General features: G+C 38.9%; 1 protein-coding gene across 1 annotated transcript; it reads right to left on the reverse strand.

Moving 5' to 3' along the window:
* Nucleotides 1-1,953: 1,953 nt before the first annotated feature.
* On the reverse strand, nt 1,954-4,386 carry LOC112198414 (high affinity nitrate transporter 2.5). The gene is made up of 2 exons (XM_024339539.2): nt 2,937-4,386; nt 1,954-2,416 (listed from the first exon to the last, which is right to left on the reverse strand). Exons 1-2 carry the CDS (start codon nt 4,088-4,090, stop codon nt 2,044-2,046), a joined length of 1,527 nt encoding a protein of 508 aa, XP_024195307.1. The 5' UTR covers nt 4,091-4,386; the 3' UTR covers nt 1,954-2,043.
* Nucleotides 4,387-16,797: the final 12,411 nt, after the last annotated feature.

Consider the following 16,797-nt stretch of genomic DNA (forward strand, 5'->3'; position numbering starts at 1 on the left):
AGAGAAGCATAGCGTTTGGGCAACACAAGGGGAAGTGTTCAAGTAAAACCCTAATTTGTGTTTGGCCCAAACTCTAGGTTACTTGACCTAGTGGTAATAGGGTTTAATTAGAAGAATCTAGAGATTATCTTTCCTTGTATGATTCAGACTCTATGCATTGTAATCCTCTATATAAAGAGGCCCCTATTATCAATGAGAATGCACAGTGATTTCCTCTCAATTTCAGTTTCTCTAAAACACTTTTACATATTTTCTTCTATTTTTTGCTGGAAATTTTGGCCTATCCCAACTCCATTACGATATCAATCAATTGGAATTTGAAAATATAAAATTTCGAACATTTGCAAGTCTTTCAAAATTTAACCTTTCAATATGGTCTGCAAAATTTACACTTTCATGCACTACATGTTCAATATGTTACACAAGATGAAAACTAAAAACTGATAGGAAAAAAAAACTCAAATGCTTTGGTTTCATACTCTACTCACTCTCACAACTTACTAGCTACCACGTCTAAAACGATGGTGGATCTTAATGAGATAGCTCTCGAGATAACGTTGAATTGTATTCAATACAAGATGATGAATACATATCTCAACTGAAAATTGTTGAATGAGGTGTTCAAATTCATGTCCATAGTCGAAATTCAGGTGATGAAGTACATGAGAAGAAAGATGTATTGCAATGTATAGGGTTTAAAAAAGAGATATAGAAATGCGCGATTCAATTTTTTTTTTTCTTTTAATACATATATGTCTATTTTGGTCATTTAACCTACTTGTAAAATCTAATTTGAAATATAAAATAATAGGGATGTGTATTAAGTAGACAGGGGTGTGTATTTAAAATTTATCAATTTACAATCGGTTCGTCGGTTGAATAAGAAAGACATTTATTATTCACAATTGGATAATAGGTTCGTCCAATAGATGTGAAAGACATATAATCACAATTAGACAATCGGTTTATCGATCAAATGTGAAAGACATTTATTATTCACAAATGGACAATCATTTCGTCGGTTGAATTATAAGAACTTTTCTAACCAAACCGTCCTATTTTTGATATCCGGTTCGTGTCTCCACTTAATTTTGTTGAGATCAAAGTGCTATTTTCTTCAAGGATATATGAACCCTAGAGTATTCTCATCCAATGGGGCAACATTTTCAAGCAGGATTTGAAAATGAGCTAGGATGGGCTAAATTCTTCTTTTTAGAGCAACTCCAACAGCTTCCTCATATTTTGATTTTTCCTTATTTTAGGGAAAAATAAGCCTCTTTTTCTCCACAGATTCTCTATAATTATCCTTATTTTAAAGATAATGAGGAAAGAGCTGTGACCTGTTGGTAAATTATAATTCTAACATTGTAAAGGTCATGGGTTCGATTCTCATTGACATATGTAAGGGTGGGGTGGGCTAAGGGTTTTTTTTTTTTGTTTTTTTAATTTTTTATTTAAAAAAAAAAAGATAATGAGGAAAGAGAAAACTAAATTCCCTAAATTTATAGCAATATCTAAAATTTAAGGAAGAATTATGGAGATTTTAGAGATTGCTGTAAAATAATAAATATGTTGGAATTGGAGAAGAAAAAAATGCTAAAGCTTTGATTTTTGTTTCCCTATAATGCAGAAATTATAGGGAAACTGTTTAAATTGCTCATAGTTGAGATTAACTGCAGGCTAGCTGGACTTCAAAAACAAAGTGTATTAACAATGCTTTTGAAAACCAAACAAAAAAGTATCGGTTTTGCAATAAATCCTGAACTGTTGGAGCCTTCGGTTCTGATTGTGAGAACTGAAATGAAAATAGGTGTTTCTGACCTTTAATTTTAGATTGACCACTCCGTTGTGGGCTACTAATTTGTGAACCAAACGTTAGATTAGTCGTACCATATAATATGTTCCATTCCATTCCTTCAACCTAAACATCCCTACTTTACTTTGCTCACAATACAGTGCATTACTTGATCAATTCCAAAGCTCTAAACATGAATTATTTGCAGACAATTTGAAGATTTTACAGTGATGCAGTTATGGTTAAACTTAAACATGTGTTGGTGAAATCTCATCAGATGGCCTGGTTATAGAGGCGGCTTTTCCTCTTTCACTTCGGCTATTCTCAGCAAACTTCACACTAGCATGGTGATAACCTTTCTCCTTCTCCGTTGTGCTCCATTCAGACATGTAGTAGTCTTCTTCCGTTGCAGCCTTTCCAGATGATGGTCCTAAAAACATTCCACCCCATTGTGGGAAGTGTATCAGAGTCATTGGGAGAGTGCAGCATATGATCATAACCCCCATTAGAGTGATCCCTGTTTCTTTTGAGTACTTTGATCCTTTGAAGAATATCAATTGGGTCAGAACTGCACCCACATTTCCACCACCCCCTGTCATACCAGATATGACCCCCAGTGACCTGAAAAATGGGGAGAAAAATGTAATTAAGCTGGTTTGACAGTGAGTTCTGACAATCTTATCACACTAGAGAACTCAATTAATTGGTCAAAGTTTTCATGGGAGGATGAAACTGGATACCTTAAATATGAAAACTGTGACACTTGCTGCTCATCACTTTAATCTTTATTAAATTGACAAGATATGTCGCATACTTTAATAAAATCATCTTGTAATTTTCAAAACTTTGATTCCCTAGAAGACTAATAAGTTTGATCTGTTGCATAATATATTGTACACTTTCAACAGTCAAACTTCCCAGCTGCTGGGATTTACAGACTTCAATGTTTCAATGAAAATGACATTCCACTTTTACTAAGAAAAATCTCAGAGGTATTCTGCGAGGGTATGAACACATGAACCCAGGCAACCACACTTGGCAATGGTGTGTTAAAAAGTAATCATTTAGTAGAAGAATTACGGAATCAATAAATCCAATTCCAGTTAAATCACAGAGAAGAAAGTGTTTGTAGGAAACATACCTTCTGGAAACAAAGGGAACCACCCCAAATGTAAGGCCACAAGCTCCTTGGCAAAACAAGGAGAACAAAATCATGACAGCAATTGAACCACTCAAAGAACCAATCTGCCCCAGAATCACACACAAAACACCCCCAATAGTTTGCACCACAAACAAAGTCCACAGCCTCCCTCTCATCCCAAACCTCTTCGAAACCAAATCCGAAACAATCCCACCTGCAGGCCTAGAAACAATGTTAGCCAATCCGAAAGTCGCCGCAATAATCCCGGCAGTGTGAAGTTTCAGATTGAATCTGTCATAAAAGTACTCTGCTATAATATTATCCACAGTGAGCTCAACTCCAAAGCAATATCCGTAAGTCAATGCCAGAATCCACCCTCTGTAATTTGTAATCCCATGCCAGAACACACTCGTGAATTTGTCTTTAGGTTTGTCACCGGACTTCTCCAACCGGTGGTAGTTGCCGTCCGGCATGTCCTGCCCAAACAGCAAAATCGCAACTGCGGAAAGCATCTGAAACAGAGCAGGGATTTGGAAAGCAATTCTCCAAGCGGTGAATTTGGTTGCACCAATGTCACGGATAAGGCCAAACACAAGTGGCATGATCAGCTGGGTGGCGCCGCCGCCCAAGTTCCCCCAACCGCCGGCGACGCCGTTGGCGGTGCCGACCACGTTAGCCGAGAACATGGAGCTCATCCAGAACTGGGTGGAGACGAAAGTGGCCAGAGAGAACCCCACGAAGAACCGCAAGAGGAGAAAAGAAATGGGAGATGAGGCCATGGAGAACAAGAACACAGCCGGTGCGGTTACTAGTATGAGGGAGGCGGAGGCGAGGCGGGGCCCGAACAAGTCGCAGGCGGTTCCCATGGCGATACGGGCGAAGACTGCGCCGGAGACGGAGGCGATTCCGGCATTGCCGATGTCTGTAGAGGTGAGGTTGAGGTTGTCGCGGATTATGGGGATCAGAGGAGGTGCGGCGAAAGTTGACACGAAGCACATGAAGAAGGAGACCCAAGACAAGTGAAATGCTCGCATGTGGGGCTTGGCAATTGAGAAGAGCCAGAACTGTGTGGCCTTGTGGTCTGAGTCCACAGGCAGAGCAAATTTCTGGGGCTGTGAATTGGACTCCATCACTGTAGTGGCTTCAACTTCCATGACAAATAATGAAGCTAAGCTACTAGATAGCTAGTTTGGTATACTGAGTAACGCCGGCTGATATATGCGTTACTGAAGATGCATACAAAATGAGCTTAGACAGGTATTTATGTGGTTTGGCGGAGAGTTAAAAATAGTATTCTGGACAAATGGGAATGACCTTGTGTAAGTTCGGAGAGGCAGATTATTACAAGCTTGTGAACTCGACCGCCGAGTCTCAACCTTTCACTGTGGCTGAAGGATGAAGAGAAGTTGACGTTGAAGGTAGTGGTTGTCAGGAAAGTGTGTTTGAATGGAGTTAATTTGATTGTAACGTTATGGTTTGGTGGTATGAACAAATCACGTACGCCAAATAATTTGGAATTTAACGGAACAAGTTGGAGCTGTGAGCATTGACCTGGAGGCTGGAAGCTTGGAGGGGTTGCCTAGACAGGGATGCTTGGAATCAGGCTTGATTGAGTTGATTCCATTGTTGACTAGCTAGGTAAAGGAATTCCGGCCTCTGTCCCTGTCGAGTTGTATATAGCATTGACTTTGGGGCTTTAATTTTTGGGATTTATTTTGCACATGACACACTTGTTCAGTTGTTCTAGTTTTAACCTAGTCAGCCACCAAGTTTCTTGCTAGCTAGGTAGAATACTAGGATTCCAGCAAGAGGGAGACCCCCTGGCATTAGTGTAATTCGTACTATTATCTTTCTTTAATGAAAGGAAACTCAATTGGTTCAAAATGATCGACGAAGTCATCACGTTTGTATGTTCATTAGTTATGAAGAATGCAATGAGGTGACATAGAATTAATTTGAAACTTGGATATTAAAGCATTCTAAGCTAAGCAATTCATTAGCTAATAGAGACGAACATCATTAGCTAAAAGGAGTCGTCCAAGATATTTATCTAAAACAAAGCACTTTATGTTATATTAGTAATAACTATAACTATTATATATATGACATAAAAAGAACAAATATTACAAGAAAAAAAAAACCCTAAAGCCGGGAGGTCTCCGTTTGCTGCAACAATGTGCTCGTCCGGCAGCGCCTCGACGTTTGGTTGGCCTCCGGCCTCCCCACTGTCATGAGGTTGCTGCCGGACGGGAGATCAATATCTAACACCCATGGGTTATTGTCGGAGAGGTCGTGATTCCGGTTTGGTCAGTTTCGATCTGGCTGGGCTCGTGATGGAGGATCAGATCGTGCTGTTACCGGTTGGTAACCGGTGCTTGCGGTGGGTCTCTTGGATCGCCAGCGCCGCCTGGAGTTTCAATCGACGGTGGTGTGGGGCTGTGAGAACCCAGAACAAGGACGGGGTTGTTGTATGATGATGCAGATCGATGGCGTGGTTTAGGAAGACGATGGTCAGCAGCGTGGATCGCTTCTACGGGGGTCGGCGGTATGGATATGCTGGAACACTGCCGGAAGGTGATGGACGACGAGGGAATGGAAGAAGATGGTGGACTGGGCCCGAATCAGGCTGCTGGGCCTGGAGCATGCCTCCTTGGTGGACTACCCTTGTTGGACTGCGAACTGTTAGGCTAGGGTTTTGCCTTAGTCCATTGCTATTTGGGCTAGGGTTTAGGCCATTGGCCCAACCCTATGTTTTTAGTTTTTTTGTCTAATTACACTAAGTTCCCTTGTATTTGGAACCTAACAACCCTATGTGGTTGGGGCCTATATTCTATGTCTCCATTTTATCCATAGTTTATAGGCTCACTTTAAATCAGTGAGCGGTTAGTTCGAATATAGGTGGTATATTTCTATGTATCACAGTAGTTTTGCTACAACTTCTTGATCTGTTTAGTTGAAGACAGCAGAATGATATGTAATGGCCATCTTGGCATGTGTCAATGAAATCCACATTCGCTTAAAAAAAAAAAAAAAACTATTATATATATATATATATATACAGATCCTATCCAGAGTGAGGTCTCGCTCTGAAATTTCAAAGCGAGGTTAGGGTTTATGGTCACTTTTCGGTCGCATATCCACTTCTCAACCGTTCAATTTTTAGGTACTAATGTATAGATCATCTCTGCAAAATTTTAGCCAAATTGATGGTCATTAAGACATTGATAACTGCCTTAAAACTAGTACGGTTCAGGTTGGATAGATGTAGTTCGTCCATTGGTTAAAGCGAGTTAGATACCTAAAAGACCATCAATTTGGCTGAAATTTTTCAGAGATGATCTATACATTTGTTTGGCTCCAGTTTTGTTGCAGCTGGTCAACAGTATCTTTTCTGCTCGGGCGTGCCAGCACCGTTAGGGTGCGGTCGTCGGGGGTGTCCCTTGACCTGACTTCTTTCAAGCGATTGTGGACGAGGAGAGCACCAACCTCGTCGCGGGATTCTTTGTGCCTCATGGTGAGGACTTTTACTAAGCTTCTTCAAGATTACACAATCGATACTCGACGTAGTAGATCGAGCAGAGCGAAAATCACTGGGAAGTGGGGAGAACTTGCTAGAGCATGACTTTAGCTTGGCTGATTTGCGAGGGCATTACCCTTGCTTAGCTGGTTCTGTAACCGTTGTGGTTGCGGTACTACAGTCGGCTCCCGAGGAGACTAGGACCAAAGCACGTTGACAAAGGGTTTGGTGGCACTGACAGTCGGCTCCTGAGGAGACTAGAACTAGAGTGTGATCACCGGTAAGAGAAAGAGAGTGATTCTTTGGAGAGACTTGAGTAGTCGTAGAGATTAGTTGATGAATTGTCTTTTGTTACTTCATCGTAGCCTGTATATATAGGCTACCAAGCCATAGTGGTTGGCCTTAAACAAATCATGATGGGTTAAGCACTAATGGAACTGTTAGGTTTAAACACTTTTTTTTTTTTTTTTGACTTTGTCAAGGGGAACCCAAAGGCTTCCTAGGCCCAAGATAAACCTCTTCGGCGCATGTGAAATGCTCCAACTGTGCATTGCAGCACAGTGCCTGACCACTTTGACAACTTTGAGATTCGAACCTAGGTTGGGGAGCACACCCAACTAGGCAAGAACCACTAGGCCACTTGCAGTGGTTTAGGTTTAAACACTTAAACACTAATGAAATTGTTAGGTTTAAGCACTTAAACACTAATGGAATTGTGATAGGTTTTCCAATTAAGCCACCACAAAATGTAGTTGAATGCTTCCTCACGTGCATACCGTATTCCTTAATTGAATGAGGTATGAATATTTGCATTCTTGCAGTTTGCATAATCTTCCATAATTCTGCAGGTAGGCTTTATTTAGCCTCTAAATAATATATTTCGAACTTGTCGACAATATATAGCTTGAGCCACTGACATTGGCTCAATTTCTCTAAAACATGCCTTGTTAGGTCAAAATGCTCATTTTGGGTTCAAACAACATTAGTACCTAAAAACTGAATGGTTGAAATGTGGATATGCGGCCGAAAAGTAACCATAAACCTTAACCTCGCTCTGAAATTTCAGAGTGAGGCCTCACTCTGGATAAGATCTATATATATATATAAATGCTCATTTTGGGTTCAAACAACATTAGTACCTAAAAACTGAATGGTTGAAATGTGGATATGCGGCCGAAAAGTAACCATAAACCTTAACCTCGCTCTGAAATTTCAGAGTGAGGCCTCACTCTGGATAAGATCTATATATATATATATATATATATACACATATATATATATATATACACATATATATATATACACATATATATGTTTAGTAATAACTATAATTCAGAAACAAGCTAAGTTAATATTTTTAAGGACTAAATTATACTATATATTAAGCGTGGGTTTACTGTTACACTGTTCACAAGAGCGGGTGGAAAAGACGCTTATGTCCCTACTGTTCAAGGAGAATATCAGGCTGGCAAAAAAGTCGTTTTTGTCCTTGATTTTTTCTCAAAATTGCAGGCTGCCATTCAGGGGGTTGAAATGTCGTTTTTGACCCTGTATCCCTCTCTCCCGCATTGCTGCGGGGCTCAGCGACTAGTATTGTTTAGTTCTTGAGATTTTGACCATAAAACACTTCAGTCCCTAGCATTCTAATTTCACACGTTTAGTCCTTATACTTCAAAATTTCGGACCAATAGGTCCTTGCCGTCTAAAACCTTAGTTAAGTCGTAGTGAAATGTCTATTATGCCCTCAGTTCTTTTTTTTAATTCTTTTTTCTTTTTTTTATTCTTTTTCTTTCTTTTTATCTCTTCTCCTCCACCCCCTACGAGGAATGATGAAGAAAGAAAGGGGAAGAAAAAAAATTCATTTTCCAAAAAAATAAAATAATTAATTAATTTTTTAAAAAAAAGAACTGAGGGCATAATAGACATTTCACCACGACTTAATGGAGGTTTTAGACTGCAAGAACCTATTGGTCTGAAATTTTGAAGTACAAGGACTAAACGTATGAAATTAGAAGGCCAGGAACTGAAGTGTTTTATAGTCAAAAGCTCAAGGACTAAATATTGTTTAGTCCTATTTTTAACAAGTTGACATTCATATTTTTTTATAAGAAATAAGGCGTACGGAACTTAGGTATATATATAATTTTTTTTTGGATTATTATCACAAATAGTAGGTGAACTTATCCTCTATTTTATCGATAGTACCTGAACTTCAATTTTAATCACAACCAGTACCTGAATTTTTCGATTTCATTTTAAATGGTACCTAAGGCCACATTCGATCACTATTCCGGCCAAAGAAGCCAAATCTAAAAAAACAAAAAATAAAAAAACAAGTTCAAGGCAAGTCTATTATCAAAAAATTATCACTATATATGATCGCAACCCTCGAAATCATCAAAAATCATCACTATGATCGCCTCCCATGCCCTTTTTAGTCGGAATAGTGATCGGAGGTGGCTCTAAGTACCATTTAAAATGAAATCGAAAAGTTCGGGTACTGGTTGTGATTAAAATTGAAGTTCAGGTACCATCGATAAGATTGAGGTATAGTTCAGGTACCATTTGTGATAATAACCCTTTTTTTTTTTAGTAATAACTATATTTCAGAAACAAGCTAAGACTTATTTAATAATTTTAACAAGTTGACATTCATATTTTTTGATAACAAATAAGGCGTACGGAACTTAGGAATCTGGTAATGCTCTGCAAATTAAAGATATATATCTGCTTATGGTGATTTAGACATGGAATCATTTTGATATTACTCATATCGAGTCCTATCTTTGGCTTCTCCACATATACACGTCTTCAGGTTCTGCACATGAATAGGCCTGATTCGTTGCAGGAATATCCCAAGTCAACCATTCGGTTTCCTCACCAAAAGATGATCGTCTTGGGAGCACTAAACATGAATTCGGAAAAGACTGCTGGTGCTGAAACTTACTTTGTTTAAAATATCAAATATCTATAAGGTCTAATAGATCAAATTATCTTCATGATTTTGGATGATAAGAATGTTTCTAATTTCCAAAGTTCATACAGACTAACCCTCGGGGCTCAAAATTGATTAAGGGTGCCATGGTGGAAACCATACCATGTAATCTCAACTTTAGATTGGGAAGTCAGTACGTAGTGGGACGTTTTAAGGGTGGATTTTGTTTTGCAACTTCTACCACTACCACTAGCACTACAAATACCATAAGCTATCATATTTGGTTTAATAAGTACTTGATTTATTGGTGGTAGGTAAATGGTCTAATTTTCTGTGGATGGTGATTGAGGAAGAAGGTAACTCCAATTTGGAAACGAGTATCACGCTGCTCTAATTCTATAAAGAAATCGATTCAGTATCACCATGTGGCATGTAGTGTTGCAGGTGATTGGTAAGACGTTAATGCGATTGTAAATGGTTTAGGACATATAATACAAGCATTAAGAAAACACATTACAACTAAAGAGGACTTGATCGATCAATTATCACATGTCATGATCCAGCAGTAAACAGCACTAAGATATTGGAATAAAAAAAGGACCAACACTTCCAACTTCCCCTCAAAAGATTGAAGAGACATTCCTTTTTAAATTTCATTTTCAATTCCACATAATATATATTGTCACATCAATCTTACAACACCAACTTTATCTTTTTATATTTCCTTTTAAATTTTAGAGAGTGAATCAATGATATCAATGAATTTAATTAGGTGATGAAAAAAATATTGCGTGTTAATAGCAACCATTAATTATGTATTAATTTAAGGGATATGTTTACAGATTCTTTGACCAATATTTTTCTTCATTTAATTAAATTCTTTCCTATAAGTTTTCTTTCCAAATAGGTTTAATACATTGAATTAGTTGACAAAAAATAGGCATGTACTTTTTTTTTTTTTTTTTTTGTTAAACCAAGGTATCCCCCACTCGTAGGTAAGGACTAATCCCTCTCAAGCTGGGTTTACTTTTCTTTCCAAATATTAATTAATTTCGTCCAAAAAAAAATAGCATTAATAAATTGAATTTGAAAAATACCGTTTTTTTTTTTTTTGAGTCAAACTTCAAGAGCTTTATTGATCAATTCGATCGAATACAATCAGAAGCTAGAGCATCCAGAATATTTACTGGAGCAAGGTCTATCCATACATTAGTAGTATTGGATTCATAAGCAAAAACTGCTAATCTATGTGCCACAAAATTGGCAGTCCTAGGGGAAAAGGAGAATTTCAAATTATGCACAAACTTACTACACTGTTGGATGTCGAGCAGCAGGTTCGCATTTTCAATCAAGTCACAATCCCCCGTATTAATGTCTTGGATCACTCCTTGACAGTCACTTTCAAGGCATACATCATGAAGGCCTCTCTGCTTGAGAAAGTCCAGGCCTTCTCTAATTGCTAATAGTTCCACTTGCATTGGAGATGAGACGTGCTGCACAAGTTTGGAGAATGCAGCTACAAAAGAGCCATCACTTCGTCGGATTACTCCACCAATACCTCCAAAGTCCTTTGAAGGCAAGAAAGCTCCATCAACATTGATTTTGAGCTGATTGCTAGATGGTGGAGACCAATGTTTACTCAGTTTGGCAGCTGGTTCATGCACAGAAGGCTTCTGCACTTGTATAAACTATTCATACCAAGAGAACGTTGTAACGACAATTGCATGAGCATTGATGCACGTATTGTGCCACAACTTACTGTTTCTATTCTTTCAGAGAGCCCAAAGGAGCATAAGTAGCTTTTCCCATTGCTCATTATTAAGATGATGGCTCTGGTGCAAAAGCCATTCTTTGAAACTACCTGGCAGACAGCTACCAGTTGGAATATTTGATGCTGCAATGGCCTCTCATGCAACCTGGCAGTGGCAGAACACATGAGTACTTGTCTCCAAGGCCTCATTACAAAGTAAGCAATTGAAGGGCCCAGTATATCCCTTGTAGCTTAAACTTTCACGAGTAGGCAACGAGAGAAAATTGTGCGAAATTGGAACAAATTGGAGTTTCCAACAAAAGGACGAAATAGTCAATGCGGATCAACCATGGTCAACACCATTAAGGGAGAGGAATCCAATTGCCTCTTATAGTGTACTTACATAGCATTTGCAAGCATAATTAGCTATAAATGAGCCACGCTCATGTTACCACCAGCGGTACCAACTACCGCCAAAGGTATGACCTACGGAAACACCGCCAAGCAGGCTACCGCTTGAGCCCCGGCTCGCCCTCAGATCACCGCTGACGCGCCGCGTCAAGATGGCATCAGAAACTCCAGAAGCTGGGAACTGAAGAACATCAGTCCCACATCGAAAGCATGGAAGAGATCAGCCTCTTCCCCACCTATAAAAGGTTCACTCCTCTCTCTTCATTAATTACGCAACTACTACTTACCTACTGTTATGATGTCAGCACAATTACATTGACTAACTTAGGCATCGGAGAAGAGAAGACCGCCCAACGCGGTCTCCCTCTGACGCCCTTTGTATTTCACTTGACAGATAGCAGAGATCATCAATACACTCAAGTAGCGATCCGCCCACCAAACCGGCGTTAACCCAAGGCTTGGGTCACCGCCCAAATCTTAAACATTAACATATAGTATACCGGAAGTGCATTGAGAAGAGAGAAAAAAGAAAATAAAAGAAAGAAGAAGAAGAAAGAAAGAAAGAAAAGAAGAGAAAAAAAATTCATATTTTTTTGTGTTGACGTCAGCAATGATGATGTCAGCAGCCTTATCTTTTACTTCCTCCCCCCCCCCCACCAAGCATAATTAGCTATAAATGAGCCACGCTCATGTTACCACCAGCGGTACCAACTACCGCCAACGGTATGACCTACGGAAACACCGCCAAGCAGGCTACCGCTTGAGCCCCGGCTCGCCCTCAGATCACCGCTGACGCGCCGCGTCAAGATGGCATCAGAAACTCCAGAAGCTGGGAACTGAAGAACATCAGTCCCACATCGAAAGCATGGAAGAGATCAGCCTCTTCCCCACCTATAAAAGGTTCACTCCTCTCTCTTCATTAATTACGCAACTACTACTTACCTACTGTTATTATGTCAGCACAATTACATTGACTAACTTAGGCATCGGAGAAGAGAAGACCGCCCAACGCGGTCTCCCTCTGACGCCCTTTGTATTTCACTTGACAGATAGCAGAGATCATCAATACACTCAAGTAGCGATCCGCCCACCAAACCGGCGTTAACCCAAGGCTTGGGTCACCGCCCAAATCTTAAACATTAACATATAGTATACCGGAAGTGCATTGAGAAGAGAGAAAAAGAAAATAAAAGAAAGAAGAAGAAGAGAGAAAGAAAGAAAAGAAGAGAAAAAAAATTCATATTTTTTTGTGTTGACGTCAGCAATGATGATGTCAGCAGCCTTATCTTTTACTTCCCCCCCCCACCCCCAAGTGTTTGTTTTCTTTTTCTTTTTCCTCTCTTTCTCTCAATTTTGGACACATGTCCCTTATCTCTCTTCTTTTCTCTAACAAGCCACGACCACACACACCCATTAATCATATTCCAATTATCTCATTTTCTCTCATTATCCCATCATACTCTATTATCTCTTACCTCAACCCCAATTCCACCGAACACACCACCTCACCAAAATTCCACTTTCTCATCTTTTCTCTCTTCACCGAGAACACCACCACCAACCATTTTTCTACATTTTCTTCACTACACCAAAAAGCTTCATCAATTTCACAAATTTCAAAGAGAAAGCTTAAGCATCAAGAACTTCTTCACCATTAAATTTGGGTAAAAGTGGGGAGCATTAAATCAAGGCTAGCTATAATTGCTCTATAGCAATTTGTGGCTTGTCCTTGTTATTCTTTACTTCTCTTCACTTTTTTCTCTTTAAATTATATATTTGATGTTAGTTTGGTGATGGGTAGTGAGTAGTTTTATTGTAAGGGGGCTAGGGTTGTGTGCCCTAGTCCAAATCTTGTGTAAAATATGCTTTTTTTAATGTAATGATGCAATTTTCATATGATGGATGCTTATATATATTTTTGTTGGGTTAAAATGCATATCTAGGAGCCTAGTCAACTCTAGGGTGTGAATTTTGATCACGTTTAAAACGGAGTTAGAGGCTTGATCCCCTCTAATTCCCAAGCTAAAAACCTTCAATTTCATATTTGAGGGGTTATAAGCATGGTGATTTACATCCGTTGCGTGGATGAATGCGCGAGCAGGTATCTTAGTAGTCTAATTCTTCGATCTTTAGGCCTCTTGATGTGAATTATAGACTCTTGAACCAGCTCTAATTCATGCCAAGTGAGTTCCTACGACCCTTGAACTGGAGTAGGAATACCATGAAAGGGAATTTCAGTCCTTGAGCCTTGAACAGCCTTGAATACAACTACCGCCAAAGTAGAAAATTTGCATCTATATTAGATTAGCTTCCGACACATCAGATTTGAGTGAAGGAACCTCCCTAACACCCGACATTCTCATTCATCTTGTTTACACTTTTATTAATTAATTTCTTTGCATTTTATTACTTTTTGTTAAGTTCAAATCAACTCTTAAACATTGAATCCATCGACTCATTTGTGCATACCCATCTTGAGGCTACAAGTTAGTAGCTTTGAATAGGCTTGGTGTGAGCTAAGCCGAGCATTGCCAAGGCTTGGTGCCTTGATTGTTTATAGTTTTTTATTTTTACTTTATATTTTTCTTGTGTGCTTTTTTAGTATCCTACCGCCAATTATCTCGGTTAGGTCCAACACCTACTCCCAGAGGTACGATAAACGAAGGTCAAAATACTTCCCTTACTTGACATAGTTCGTACGCTTGCGAGAGTTTATTATTTAAGTCACCGGTTCAAGGGATACTAATTCATATCAAGAGGCCTAAAGATCGAGGAATTAGATTACTAAGCGACCCGCCCTCGCAATCACGCAACGGGTCTAAATCACCATGCTTATAACCCCTCAAATACGAAATTGAGGGTTTCTAGCTTAGGAGTTGGAGGGGGTCAAGCCTCTAACTCTATCCTAAACATGCTCAAAATACACATCCTATAATTGACTAGGCTCCTAGACATGCATTTTAACCCAACAAAAATTGATATAAGCATTCATCATATGAAAATTGCATCATATATTTACATTAAAATAAGCATATTTTATACAAGATTTGGATTAGGGCACACAACCCTAGCTCCTAACAACAAAACTACTCACTACCCATCATAAACTAACATCAATGTACATAATGTAAAGAAGAAAAAGTGAAGAAAAGTAGGGAGTAACAAGAACAAACCACAAATTGCTATAGAGTAATTATGGCAAGCCTTGATTTATGGCTCCTTACTTTTACCCAAATTTGATGGTGATGAAACTCTTAATGCTTGAGCTTCCCCTTTAAAATTTGTGGAATTGATGAAGCTTTGTGGTGGAGTAGTGAAGAAAAGAAGAAAGAAAAATAAAATGGAAATATGGTGGTAGGAAAATTCAATTGTAATTTTGAGGGGTTTCTCTTTGTAATTTTCCTTCTTCCATCGAAAAAAATACACCCCAATTTTTTTCTTTTCCTTCTTCTTTTCTATTTTTCCTTTCTTCCCCACGACACTTTCACATATGACCTCGTGGGTTAGACTCCACTTTTTCGCTTGAGTCAACTATAGTTGACAAATGTTGACTTTTTGTCATTTTGTTAGGAACTCCATTTTGCTTCAATTTCGAGCACCATTTGTCTCGGTTTCCACAACTCCACTTATTTCCTACAAATAAATAAAAATGGATTAATTACATGATAATTGGCTTAAATATTAGCTTAATTCTAGTATTTTAGATACAATTACATGCATAGAAATGCGTGTAATTAGCTAGGATGGTGCGAGGTGGTGGTCGCGCTAACAGGACCGGCAATTGAGCCCCGATGACGGTTTTCTTGGTCGGTGGCGCCACGGGTCTAACTCGATGGTGGTGTGAAGTGCGAGGACTTGGATCGGGGTTGGGTTTCTCCGTGGTAGCGTGGCCCATGGCAGTTTGGGTCGCAGGCAGTGAGAGATCGTGGCGGCGCGGATCGAGGCGGAGTAGGTCATGGAGGCATGAGGCGGATGGAGCTTAGGTTGACTGTTACGTACGACAGGGATGCAGATGGAGCAGGTGGACTGGACTGGACCAAGCTGATGGGCCTTGGGTGGATTTTCTTTGGTGGCTGCCCTATTTGGGATTTGAGTTTTGGGCTGGGGTTTTGGCCCTAGTCCATTTTTTTTTTTTTTTGGATTTGTCAATCACACGGTGTCCTCAAAAGCTTTCTAGGCCCAGAGACTAATCCGTGCTCAGGGGATCTTGTTAGTCCATTAATTATGTTTTAGTTACTCTTTTACAATAATTTCCTTTTGGGAAGTTAATACACGTTATGTGCACTCTATGTATCTCTAACACATCTGGAGTAATACCAAAGGAGGATCTCCACTATATCTACGTACATGAAATGTCTAATGAGTGGGTCTATTTTTATGTACCGCTGTGGGTACTACCACTATCTTCTTGTCTGTTTGTAGATGACAGCGAAGGGTATGTAACAGCCTATTCTGGCTTTAGATGAATATATTGGCACCCGACCTATTGGTTTGGGTTTGATTCAAAAAATTAATCGAGTGTATGTGCAAATCTATTGATCGAATTACATAAAAAAATTTCTATTCTTGATTGAAGAAAAATAAATTTTATTTAAATCTAAGCATGAGTACAATGAAAAGAAAAAATTAAACAAAATAAATTTTTTTAAGAAGAAAACCAAAATAATTTAGAACCATTAAATTTTAGAATGATAAGATAACATTTTTCTCAAGAATTACATGGCATGATTTGACAAATAGGTGATGTGTGTAGGTGACATGACATAACACCTAACATTGAAGCTACAAATCTTAAGCCTTATTTGAGGCCAACAATCATTTTCCTAATCAAAATTATTTTATACATATTTGATTTTTTGAGAATAAACTATTTCAAACTATTGAATAGACTTTATTTCTGCCTGAATTATAGCAAAACTTTCACGGTATTTGCCTGATTGGACCGAGTTCTGCATAGGCCCAAACACTAGATGGATTGTTACTTGGGCTTGATCTTAAGCTATATAAAATCACAATTCACAACCCCAGTGAGAGCCCCTAATTACACCACAATTATCTTGATGGAGATCAAATGATATATCATCAATTCCTTGCCAAACGAAATAAGCATGCCTCAATTACGACAATGTTCTAAGCTTCTAGTCAAGAGCAGGAAAAAGTTTACAATCAAATTACAACATTTTGTTTCTATGCATATATGAAGAGGAAAAATAACATCTAACATGGTGAATTGGTGATCAGATATACC

Source organism: Rosa chinensis, chromosome 4 (assembly GCF_002994745.2).
Source record: "Rosa chinensis cultivar Old Blush chromosome 4, RchiOBHm-V2, whole genome shotgun sequence".
NCBI lineage: Eukaryota > Viridiplantae > Streptophyta > Magnoliopsida > Rosales > Rosaceae > Rosa > Rosa chinensis.

Coding starts and splice junctions, on each gene's coding strand:
- LOC112198414 (XM_024339539.2), bottom strand. CDS start 4,090: ATGGAAGTTGAAGCCACTACAGTGATGGAGTCCAATTCACAGCCCCAG. Junction 2,417..2,936: donor GTTCCCTTTGTTTCCAGAAG/GTATGTTTCCTA, acceptor CCCATTTTTCAG/GTCACTGGGGGTCATATCTG.